The 12,830-nt window shown below is 44.1% G+C and overlaps 1 protein-coding gene across 2 annotated transcripts in view; it reads left to right on the forward strand.

Moving 5' to 3' along the window:
- Positions 1–4,904: 4,904 nt before the first annotated feature.
- The window catches only part of STK38 (serine/threonine kinase 38), a 54,772-nt gene continuing 46,846 nt past the window's right edge, over positions 4,905–12,830 (forward strand). Inside the window, exons 1-2 of one of the 2 annotated variants that reach the window (XM_011945344.1) lie at positions 4,905–5,229; positions 11,718–11,853. In XM_011945344.1, coding sequence (XP_011800734.1) covers positions 11,723–11,853 — 131 coding nt within the window. In that variant the 5' untranslated portion in view covers positions 4,905–5,229; positions 11,718–11,722. The remainder of the gene's footprint in view (positions 5,230–11,717; positions 11,854–12,830) is intronic. The other variant, XM_011945343.1, reaches the window with a different exon arrangement.

Below are 12,830 nucleotides of genomic sequence, written 5' to 3' on the forward strand. Positions count from 1 at the left end.
TGAGGAAGAAGGAATTCTATCTCAAGATGGCAACATAGAAATCCCAGCTGAGTTTCTAGCCTGCTGGCCTACCCTGTGGATTTCAGACTTAAAACTGCAATATCAACTCTTTCAAGTTTCCAGACTGCAAATTTCAGACTTTCCACCCCCCACAATTGCATGAGCCAATTCCTTAAAACAAATCTCTGTATCTCTATATATTCTCTACATACTTTCTATATAGCCTTGTGATTTTCTTTTCTGGAGAACCCTGACTAATACAGAGGGTTCCTGGGAGGATGAGCCTAGAGAAAAAAATGGAGCTGATAACTAACTGTGAGTTTGACCATAACCTGAGAACATTTTTTCAGTTTTGACAAAGAGCTTGCAGAGAAGTCAGTGATAGCTATTTCAAAATGAAATTATGTAAGAGAAAAAAACTGAAGCAATTGTTAACTCCAGGGAAAACAAAAAGTGGTACATGAAGATAATCTGACTCAATTGTAAACACCGACTATTGATTTAAGAGGGATGGCAGTGGTAGAAGAAGTTGTGGTATAAGTGAATTAAATTCTCATCTTAATTGAGGAAATTAAAAAGATTTAAAAATAAAAACTTAAGAAATAGCAATGTTATTTCAAAACAAGGAGATAAATGGCAGAAGAACAACTAAAAGCTTGGAAAGCATCTGCTTCTGCTGAGTGAATCCAGTGGGAGTGGGTGGGGCAAGGAATTGCTGTTTATCATTATGAGTCTTGTAGATCATTTAATCTTTTTCAAGTCTGTACATGTATTACTTTGGTAAAAATAAAAACTTAAAAAGTTATGGGGGTCCAGTGTAGAAAATTTGGAAAGTACAGAAAATTATAAAGAAGAAAATATAACCACTCACAATTCCTCCACTCAGAGAAAGCCATTGGGCATATTTTAGAGGAACAAGATTAAATGCATTTGTGAGATTAAATAGAGCTTAAAGATTTAAAACATCACAATTTAGATATAAATGAACAAGTAACAGTATAATACCGGATATATGTAGATATAATTACATACAATATAAGCATATATACTACGATTCCATGTGTTTATATGTGTATTAGAAAGTAGTCTCAGCTGGACACAGTGGCTCATGCCTGTAATCCCAGCACTTTCAGAGGCCAAGGTGGGAGGACTACTTGAACCCAGGAATTAGAGTCCAACACGGGCATCATAGGGAGACCCCATCTCTTCAAAAAATTTAAAAATTAGCAAGGTGTAGCGGTGCATGTCTGTAGACCAGTTACTTGAGAGGCTGAGGCAGGAGGATCACTTGAGCCTGGGAGGTTGAGGCTGCAGTGAGCCATGATTGTGTCACTGCAGTCCAGCCTGGGCAACACAGTGAGACTCTGTTTTAAAACACACACACACACACACATACACACTCATGCACACTAGTCTCAAGGCCAGGTGCAGTGGCTCACACCTGTAATCCCAGCACTTTGGGAAGCTGAGGCTGGCGGATTGCTTGAGCTCAGGAGGTCAAGGCTGCAGTGAGCTGTTATTGCATCATTGCACTCCAGCCTAGGTGACAGAGTGAGACCCTGTCTCAGAAAAAAAAAAAAGATAGTCTGGAGGAATACCCACCAAAATGTTACTTGGTGGTTATGTTACCAGGGTGGGACTAGGCTAAGGCAAGCAAGGTTCCTAGGACATTCAATGTAAGGCTGCCCTCACTCTCAGTGTTCTGCAAATGCAGGAGTAGCACCTAGAAGTGAATGTCTTCTTAAATGTTATGCCCTCACATGCTTCACCCTAGTCTTAGCCTTGGTTGGGACCTACGGCTGCTGGAATATGGGCACTTTCTCCTTCTTACTTTTTACTTGGATATATGTTCAAGTTCCTTGCTACTCTAAGTGTGGTACATGGACCAGCAGTGATAGCATCACCTGGGGGCTTGTTTGAAATGCAGTATCTCAGCTCTGCTCTGCTCCAGACTTTAGCCAGATCTGCACTTTAACCAAATCCCAGGAGATTTATGTGCATGTTACAGTTTGAGAAGCATTGGGCTAGCAAGCACCCAAGCATAGTTCCTGTCCTCTTATGAAAGGAATATTCAGAGGCAATTGATGCCACTGCCCCAGTGGGTGGGGCACACACTGCTAGGGGGTAAGATGCCTGTTTTTAAAAAGAGTTGTGGTTCTTTCCAAGCGGCTCAGTTTTGGCTGGTGAAGCAATCATAGGTCAGCTTGACAAAGGAGAGGCAGGTGATTCTTGGGACAAAGAACAGGTGAGTTGAGCAGGTGAGCAAGACACCTACCTTGGGCACAAAAAACTCAGTAATCAAGATAAAGACTATTTTAATGCAATGTTTTTCAAAAATCAAAATGAATGCAAAAAATCCATGATGAACAAAATATCAAAATTTAAAATAAAGCTCGACTCACTGTGTAAGGTGGTTTATGCCTGTAATCCTAGCACGTTGGGAGGCTGAGGTAGAGGATCACCTTAGAACAGGAGTTTGAGACCAGACTGGGCAACATAGTGAGATCTGTCTCTACAAAAAATTAAAAAACTAGCTGAGCAAAGTCGTGCACACCTTTGGTCCCAGCTACTCACGAGGCTGAGGTGGGAGGATTGCTTGAGCCCAGGAGTTCGAGGCTGCAGTGAGCTACGATTGTGCTGCTCCTCTCCAGTCTGGGTGACAGAGTGAGACCCTGTCTCAAAAAACAAACAAACAAACAAACAAACACTGGGATGTGACAACATCAGAATTATGCAGGTCAGATCATTCTAATTTCTAACTCACAGTCTAGGATGGGTATAAGTGATTTCAGTTGTGGTGGTGGTGACAGGAAAGGGATTCAGATGCTTGAGTGGCCAAAAAGAATGACAAATGTCCATTATAGTTATTGGAATCTTGGTAAAATGTCACCTTTTGGGTTCCTGCAGAAAGAGCAGCATAATTTGGCTGGGTTGTTTTAAGGAAAACTTTAGTGCTTATTTGAGTTGTGGTACAGATAAATTAATATAGGAGGAGAGGGCCGGGTGTGGTGGCTCACACCTGTAATCCCAGCACTTTGGGAGGCAGAGGTGGGCAGATGACGTGGTCAAGAGATCAAGAGCATCCTGGGCAACGTGGTGAAACCCCATCTCTACTAAAAATACAAAAGAAAAAAAAGAAAAGAAAAAAAAAATTAGTTGAGCATGGTGGTGCGTGCCTGTAGTCCCAGCTACTCAGGAGGCTGAGGCAGGAGAATAGCTTGAGCCCAGGAGGTGGAGGTTGCAGTGAACTGAGATCGCACCACTGCACTCCAGCCTGGCGACAGAGCAAGCCTCTGTCAAAAAACAAACAATAACAACAACAACAACAACAACAACAACCCATATATATAGGAGGAGAGAAGAGCAAGTGAAATTCCTCTTCTGAAACTGGGAAAGCTCCAGGAGGAAGATAAGGTTTGAGCTGGGCTTTGGAGGAAGGAAAGGGAAAAGGAGAAAGAACATTGGATTTGCAGACAGGAAATGGGGTTCCCCTCTTGGTTACTTGGCTTACTAGCCGTGGGAATTCAGGCAAGTCACTTAGCTTCTCTGAGGGTCAATTGTTTTATCTGCAAAACCTCCTGTGTCACTGCCAAAGTGAGGACCTAGTGAGATTAAGTAAGTGAAAGTTGTTTGTAAACTGTAAAGCATTATGCAAACATCTTGGACTATTTTTAAAAGCTTAAGGATGGGTGGGACTTTGACAACAGGCATTTGGGGAGAAGGGCCTCTGGGCAGAGAGAACAAAAGGCGAAGTGATTGATTGATATGTATGTAGTGATTGACTGAGACAGGGTCTCCCTCTGTTGCCTAGGCCGGGGTGCAGTGTCATGATCATGGCTCATAGCAGCCCTGAACTCCTGGGCTCAATCAGTCCTCCTGCTTCAGCCTCCCCAGTAGGTGGGACCACAGGCACGTGCCACCATGCTGGCCAACTAAAAACATTTTTTTAGAGGTGGAGTCTCCTTATGTTGCCCAGATTGGTCTCAAACTCCTGGGCTCAAGCGATCCTCCCACCTGGACCTCCCAAAGTGCTGGAATTACAGGCACGAGCCACCGTGCCTGACCAGAAGTGATTTTTGTAAGAGGCTAGACAAAAGGAAACTGGGCTTTGAAGATGAAATGAATTAATGACTCGCAGCACATGCTTCCTTCTCTCCCTAGATGGCCCCTTTGCAGGCAGTCAGGGACCATGTCTCATTCACCTTAGTTTCCAGGAGCGTGACATTTTGTAGTTGAGGGCGTTGTGCTCCATTCTCAAGAAACGAGGAGTGCCCAAAGGCCATTAAACTTGGGACCTCTTTACCCCCTAAAGTAGTACAGAATAAGAGTTGGGTGGCCTTGAAAAGCACGTTCTTCTGTTCACACTGGGTCGCCCTCTGGGCAACCTCCCAAACCTATGAGAGCTCACTTATCCTAGGTAAGGTCCTTACTTTGAGGAAGAGGAGGGGGGCCAATGGCTCCAGCAGACCTGCTCTACATGGGGTAGGGGAGTAGGTGGCAACTATACAGGTGATAACATTTCATATAACTACACACACGCACATGACTGCATGCCAAACAGGTTAAATCCGAGTATGGTCTGTAATGAAGTTAATTGTATTGGTTTAGTTAATTGTATTGTGCCAATGTCAATTTCCTGGCTTTGAGAATGTTGTATCTTATGAAAAATGTTGAGGTAAGCTGGGTGGGTGACGGTATACGGAACCTGTACACATTAATTTTGCAACTTCTTGTGAGTCCATAATTATTTCGAAGTAAAAAGTAAAATAAAAGAAAACAAGGGAACTTCCCCCTCAGCCCAGCCTACTTCGCGACCGCCCCACACTCACACATCTGGCCTCGCCCAGGTCCCGCCAGCTCCGGGCAGGGGGTGTAGGGAGGGGCAAGGCGGGGCCACGCACGCGCAGTCTCTCAATCCCGGTCGCACCGGGAAGTCGCGCATGCGTAGTCTCGGCCTCGGGTTGCCGCTCCAGCCCGTCTCCGCGGCGGGGAACCGGGCTGCCTTGGCCCCTTAGCCCTCCCGTCTTTTCCGGCAGTTGGAACGCTTCCTGTTGTCCTCACCTGCAACCGCCCGTCGCCCCTTGTCTCAGAGACCCTCACGCGTCTCCTCCCGCCTTTGGCTCGTTGTCTGCCGCCGCGGGGCTTCGCCAGCCTTCCCGTCGAGACTACTGGCAGAAGGGGCGTCCGCGGCTCTCCGCCGCCGCCAGCCCTGCCTCTCCCGGGGCTCTGGTGAGTTGCTTGCTGCCGACGTCTTCACTCCATCCCAGGGTTCTTCTTTTATCTCCTCCTTCCCCAACCGCCGACTCCTCGGGCTTTCTCCTTCTCGCCGACGCCCTCTTTCAAGCCCTAACCTCTCAGCCTCTCGTCCCCTCTTCCCCTGTCCTCAGCCCTCTTTCCCCGTCTCCAGATGCCCCTTGTTGGCCCTCCACATTTTCCCAGTCCCAGCCTCTCCACCCCGTCCTTTCTCTTTCTCCTTCTGCAGTTGGAGCGGGAGCCAGGCTCTCCTTTCCATGTTGCCACCTTTGTCTGCTCCCTGCCACCAGTCAGTCCCTCAGGGATCTCGGTCATCACCAGTTTTCATCTCCTTTTCCTTCTTCTGGGGTCTGTGAACTGTAGTCTGAGGCAGAGATGTCGAAAGCCCCCTTGGGGTGTGGTATCTTTGAGTCGGCTCCTTTCTCCGTTAGTCTTAAGATACTGGGCTTCAGATAAGCTTAAAATCACAGGAAAAGGCAGGGAAGTTTCTTAAGAAGAGAGTGGAAAAGCAACAGCCAGAGGAAAGGAAAAAGTCGATAAGGGCTTAGAGGAAAGTCTGTGTCAGAAAGCGGGCAGAACGGCCGGCAGAGAGACCAGATCTCTCAGTTCACTCTGAAACGACTAAAAGACACGGAGAGAAACTTGTTCCTTTTGAAATGCACCGAGGAGGGTTGGAGTGAAGTAGACCCTGAGTGTCTCCACCCTTTCAACTCACCCTGCCTCTGAATTAGCCAGGCAGTATATTTGGTTTCCCTAAACATAAAACAACCACCACCACGATAACAGATTCTCCTCCCCACCCTAAATGTTAGATACCAGCTTCCTCGTAAGAGGAGAGAACGCTATAGCAAACCATTTCATGTCCCAGCCCTATCCCCCGTCACACATAAACATCACACATAAACACCTCACGCTAGGAATGGCCATCAAAAATGGGTATTTTTCCTAGTTAATCTTTCTTAAGGTGCTAAGTGCATGGCACTATGCATGAAATGGGGGACGAACATTAAAACAAGTATAAGACATGGTGCTTGCTTTCTAGTGTAGGTAGAGATTACTGTTGAGTAGGATTTACAGTTCAGTGGGAGAAATTGGACATGCGGCTTAAGCAGTAATCTTAGCTTCAATGTTGAATCATCCAAATGAAAGATAATGGGTTGTCAGTCGCAAAGAAATAAAGTCCAGATTGTTGCGAGAGGGCTGTTTATAGTGATCATAGAGTACCATTGTAAAGTCAATCAGTTAGCCAGGCATAACCATATAGATTGAATCACATAATGCTTTTCATTTGACTTCCTTTTGAGTTTGCAGGCCTTAGCCTGACTTTTATGAGGATCAATTCCTTTTGTTAATTTTTAAAACTTTGAAGAATTTCTCAGCCTCCTGTTATTTCCTAATTCTGCAGAGCTGAAGAATGAAACAAATAGGGCAAAGGCCTCCGATGGCTTCTAGGTCAGGGCAGGAAGGCTTGAATTATGGAAAGCCTGAGGGATAGTCCTGTCTTAAGAAAAGTTGGCCGACCCCGTAAACCTATGAATTGCTATAGGGCAATATTAATTACATCTTTTGATTAAAGGATATTAGAATTAGGCTAAATTTTTTATATTACAACAGAGGAAGTGGAGGAGGGTTTAAAGAAAGGTCAAAGGGAAGGAGAGTGCAATCTTTATCATTTTATTAGAAACTCTAAAAGTTGAAAAACACTCTGCTTAAGAATTTGTTGGTCTAATATTTGAGCATCTTTGAGTTCATTTAATGTCCTTTTGATCTTTTTAAAAGTTTAGGTAGTAATGCCAGCTACTTAAATTAGTCAAAACATTTTTGATATACCCATCAGTGTAAATGTAGTCTTTATTCTTTCTTTTTTGAAACGGATTCTCACTCTGCCACCCAGACTAGAGTGCAGTGGCGTGATCTTGGCTCACTGCAACCTCTGCCTCCAGGGTTCAAGTGATTCTCTCCTGCATCAGTCTCCCAAGCAGCTGGGATTACCGGTGCCCGCCACCACGCCTGGCTTTTTTTTTTTTTTGGATTGTTGGTAGAGGCGGGCTTTCACCATGTTGACCAAGCTGATCTCCAACTCCTGACTTCAGGTGATCCACCTGAAGTGCTGGGATTACAGGCATGAGCCACCATGTCCAGCCATCTTTATTCTTTAGCTTTGTTGACAACTAAAAATCATTAACTTGTTCAACTTACATTTATTAACTGCCTGTTATATGGATGGCACTGTTTGCCTTAGGGTTAAATACTAGCAGATTGTTGTGTTTTGTTTGTTGTTGTTGTTGTTGCTGTTTTTAAGACAGGTTCTTGCTCTGTCCCAGGCTGGAGTGCGGTGGCACAAGCCAAACTCACTGAAACCTCTGCCTCTCCAGCTCAAGCAATCCTCCCACCTCAGCCTCCTGGGTAGCTGGGACTACAGGTGTGTGCTACCACACCTGGCCAATTTTTTGTATTTTTTTTGTAGAGACGGGGGTTTTGCCATGTTGCACAGACTGGTTTCAAGCAGTCTCCTACGTCTCCCTCCCAAAGTGCTGGGATTACAGGCATGCACCAGTGCCCTGGTAAATGGTTACATTTTTATGTTGAAGTAATTTCAGTTGTTAAAATGTAACTACATATATGTAATTTCTTCAGGAATTTTCAGACAAGGAAATACAAAACTCTCACTTGCTTTTGACATGTTTTTAGATCTGGTTTTTAAATTTCTTCACCAAACACACTTAGAGTGCGTGTGGTTTTCATTGTGGGTGGAGAGGGTACAGGCTGACAAATAAGGAACCACACCCAAGCTTCACAAACCAAACAGAGGTTTTTTTTTTTTTGTTTTGTTTTTTTAAATCCTTTAGTGATACTGTAAAACATTTGAGTTTGCTTTGGTATTAGTTGAAACTTCCCCATAGAAAATAATGTGATATTTTACAGTAAGGTAGCTCTGAATACAGTGTCTTAAATTTGTTTTTACTGATCTTTTTGGCACATGATGAATCAAAATGTTTGACTCTCAAGTAGAGCCTTGGTTTTGAATCTCTGCTCTGAAAGGATTATTTATGTGATTTTTGTCTGAGTATCTTTTTAAATAATTGCTTTTTAAATAAATTTAAGGCTTTTTTGAACAATTGTTTTATAAGCCTTAGTTTAATCCACAAAACAATTTAAAAAGCTACTAAGTATTAAGGGGAAAACTTTAAAGCTTTTCTTAAAATGCACTATCTTTGAAAATGGTCCTTGGCCGGGTGCGGTGGCTCATGCCCGTAATTCCAGCCCTTTGGGAGGCCCAGGCAGGCGGATCATCTGAGGTCAGGAGTTCAAGCCTGGCCAACATATCGAAACCCCATCTCTATTAAAAATTAGCTGGGGGTGATGGCATGTCCTAGTAGTCCCAGCTACTTGGGATACTGAGGCAGGAGAATCACTTGAACCCAGGAGGCGGAGGTTGCAATGCACCGAGATTGTGTCACTGCACTCCAACCTGGGTGACAGAGCGAGACTCCATCTCAAAAAAAAAAAAAGAAAGAAAAATGGCCCTTTGTCTCTCATGATTCTTTTTTGCCACAGTTGTAGGGGGTGGTAGAGACAGGGTCTTGCTATCTTGCCCAGGCTGGTCTTGAACTCCTGGGCTCTTGAACTCCTGGACTCAAATGATCTCCCTACCTCACCATCCCAAAGTGATGGGATTACAGGCATGAACCACAGTGTTCAGCCTCTCCTAATTTTTACTCAGCTTTATATTAGGATGAAGAGACAGAGGAGTAAATCATGTGGGAGGTACGAATGGTAAAAATAAAATATTGAGCACTATTGGCTGGGTGCGGTGGCTCACGCCTGTGATCCCAGCACTTTGGGAGGCGGACGTGGGCGGATCACAAGGTCAGGAGATCAAGACCATCCTGGCTAACACGGTAAAACCCCGTCTTTACTGAAAAATAGAAAAAATTAGCTGAGCATTGTGGCAGGTGCCTGTAGTCCCAGCTACTTGGGAGGCTGAGGCAGGAGAATGGTGTGAACCTGGGAGGCAGAGCTCGCAGTGAGCTGAGATTGCACCACTGCACTCCAGCCTGGGTGGCAAAGCGGGACTCTATCTCAAAAAAAAAAAAAAAGTTGAGTGCTATTGCCAATGCTAGAGTGAGTCAATGTTAGTGAACAGTTTGGCCAAGTGTGATGATACAGGTTAACTGAAATATCTGGAGGAAAATGAGATTTTATTTTATTTATTTATTTATTCTTTGAGACAGAGTCTCGCTCTATCGCACAGGTGGAGTGCAGTGGCATGATCTCGGCTCACTGCAACCTCTGCCTCGTGGGTTCAAGCAATTCTCTTGCCTCAGCCTCCTGAGTAGCTGGGATTACAGGCGCCTGCCACCATGCCCAGCTAATTTTTGTATTTTTCATAGAGACAGTGTTTCACTGTGTTGGTCAGACTAGTCTCCAACTCCTGACCTCAGGTGATTCGCCTGCCTTGGTCTCCCAAAGTGCTGAGATTTCAGGTGTGAGCCACTGTGCTCAGCTGATTTTATTATTTATTTTTGAGACTGAGTCTTGCTGTGTAGCCCAGTCCGGAGGGCAGTAGCGTGATCTCGGCTCACTGCAACCTCTGCCTCCCGGTTCAAGCAATTCTGCCTTAGCCTCTGGAGTAGCTGGGACTACAGGTGTGTGCCACACAACTGGTTGAAAACAAGATTTTAAATTTAGGAAAAAAATATTCTATAACTTATCTAAACCTATTGGTGGTATTTTTTTCTTGTGTAAAATGAGGAAGTTAAGATCTCTCGTTTTTAAGATATTGCTACGTCTACCACTAGAATTGTGATTCAGGTTTTTTTGTCATATTGCTCCCTTTAAGACGTACATCTTTATTTTAACTTGTAAATTCAAATAAACGGCAAACATTTATCAAATACCTTAAGGCTGTGTCAGAGCATGTATGTATCAGTAGATTACCATTTTAATCATAGATTTTTCTTTTAACTGTGGATAAAAAGTTATTGGTAACAGTATATGCTCATGGAAGAAAATACAGGAAAACATGGACTGGGTGCAGTGGTTCACGCCTGCAATCCCAGCACTTTGGGAGGCCAAGTTGGGTGGATCACTTGAGGTCAAGAGTTTGAGACCAGCCTGACCAGTGTGGTGAAACCCCATCTCTACTGAAAATACAAAACAAAACAAAACAAAAAAATTAGCTGGGCTCGTTGGCTGGTGCCTGTAATCTTAGCTACTTGGGAGGCTGAGACATGAGAATCGCTTGAACCCGGGAGGCAGAGGTTGCAGTGAGCTGAGATTGCATCACTGTACTCTAGCTTGGGTGACAGAGTGAGACTCCACATCTCAAAAAAAAAAAAAAAAGAAAAACATGGAAAAAGCACATGCAAGAATACAATTTTCTATTTTCACTACCTACAGGTATGCCACTAATAACATTTTGATTATATTTTCAAATATAAATATTTGAAATACAGGCGGTGGCTCACACCTGTAATTCCAGCACATTGGGAGGCCAAGGTGGGCGGATCACGAGGTCAGGAGATTGAGACCATCCTGGCTAACATGATGAAACCCTGTCTCTACTAAAAATACAAAAAGTTAGCCGGACATGGTGGCGGGCACCTGTAGTCCCAGCTACTGGGGATCCTGAGGCGGGAGAATGGTGTGAACCTGAGAGGTGTAGGTTGCAGTGAGCAGAGATCATGCACTCCAGCCTGGGTGAAAGAGCGAGACTCCGTCTTGAAAGAAAGGAAGGGAGGGAGGCATATCTCTGTGGGCCAGGCACGGTGGCTCACACCTGTAATCCCAGCACTTTGGGAAGCTGAGGCAGGCGGATCACCTGAGGTCGGGTGTTTGAGACCAGCCTGACCAACATGGAGAAACCCCGTCTCTACTAAAAATACAAAATTAGCTGGGCATAGTGGCACATGCCTATAATCCCAGCTATTCGGGAAGCTGAGGTAGGAGAATCACTTGTGGTGGTGAGCCAAGATCATTGCATTGCACTCCAACCTGGGCAACAAGAGCAAAACTCCATCTCAAAAAGAAAAAAAAAAAAGATACATTTGTGTGACTTACAGGTACAGGTAGAGTTGCTTCTGGTTTTCTGATTGTTGCATGGTCTCTCCTGTGCAGCCACAGCTCTTTATTTTCTTACTTAAGTGCCTCCAACTTCCCATAACACAAATTAAGGCATAGTGAACATCCTGTCTGTACTGAACATCCTGTGTATGTCTCTTTGGAAGCCTATGTGATGGTTTCTGTAGTCTTTATACCGAGGGGGGGGATTTCTGGGTCATAGGGCAGTAATTTATATTTATTTTCACTAAGTATTCTCTTTGTCTGGCTTTTGTTTCATATTACCTGTTTGTCCTCCAGAAAACTTGCACCAAATTACATTCCTACCAATAAGGTAGGAGAGTTCACAATGGGTGGATTCTAACTCCAAATCTAATACCTCTTCTTTTCTTTGTTTCTAGCAGCTATGGCAATGACAGGCTCAACACCTTGCTCATCCATGAGTAACCACACAAAGGAAAGGGTGACAATGACCAAAGTGACACTGGAGAATTTTTATAGCAACCTTATCGCTCAACATGAAGAACGAGAAATGAGGTAAAGAATTTTGTTTGAAAAAATTGTGTCATGATTGTGGCATTCCTTTCTCGTATTGTAAAACACTTATAATGCTGAAAGGAGACAAGAATAGTAGCAGCCTTATTATAGACTATCACAATGGAATGACAGTGATAGGGATTTTCAAAGTCCCTGCCATTAACCCACTTATGCCTACAAGTCAATAACACAAACTTCTATTGAAATCCAAGAAAAAAATGGTACTTGGGAGGTTGAGGTGGGAGGATTGCATTAGCCCAGGAATTTGAGGCTAGCCTGAGCAACAGTGAGAAAAATAGGCCCAATCCTAAGAGTTAATTGTTAAGGCAGTGTGGTATAATGGAAGAGCAGCCCTTTTGGAGTCAGACCCGGGTTTAGAGTCCTGCCAGTTTCATTACACAGCTGTATGAAGCTCTAATAAGTTCCTTAGTCTCTCTGTGAATTGGTTGCCTCATCAGGAAAATGGGGTTAATACTACTTGCCTTACAGGATTGCGTTGGGGGTTAGATATAACATATATGAGTATGTACCATAGTGTTTCACACATAGTAGTCACTTAGTTAATGGTTGTACTATCAGCTATGTTATTACTAATCTGGTATATACTGTCCACTTAGTAACTCATTATTTATTTATTGTTTTTTTTTTTTTTGAGATCGAATCTTACTCTGTTGCCCAGGCTGGAGTGCAATGGCATGATCTCAGCTCACTGCAACCTCCACCTCCTGGGTTCAAGCGATTCTTGTGCCTCAGCCTCCTGAGTAGCTGGGACTGCAGGTGTGAGTCACCATGCCTGGCTAATTTTTGTATTTTTAGTAGAGATGCTTGGCCATAACTCATAATTAAAAAATTTTTTCCCAGCCAGGTGCGGTGGCTCACACCTGTAATTCCAGCACTTTGGGAAGCTGAGACAGGTGGATCACGAGGTCAGGAGATCGAGACCATCCCGGCTAACACGGTGAAACCCCATCTCTACT

The sequence above is a fragment of the Colobus angolensis genome, unplaced genomic scaffold (genome assembly GCF_000951035.1).
Source record: "Colobus angolensis palliatus isolate OR3802 unplaced genomic scaffold, Cang.pa_1.0 Scaffold24, whole genome shotgun sequence".
Classification (NCBI taxonomy): domain Eukaryota; kingdom Metazoa; phylum Chordata; class Mammalia; order Primates; family Cercopithecidae; genus Colobus; species Colobus angolensis.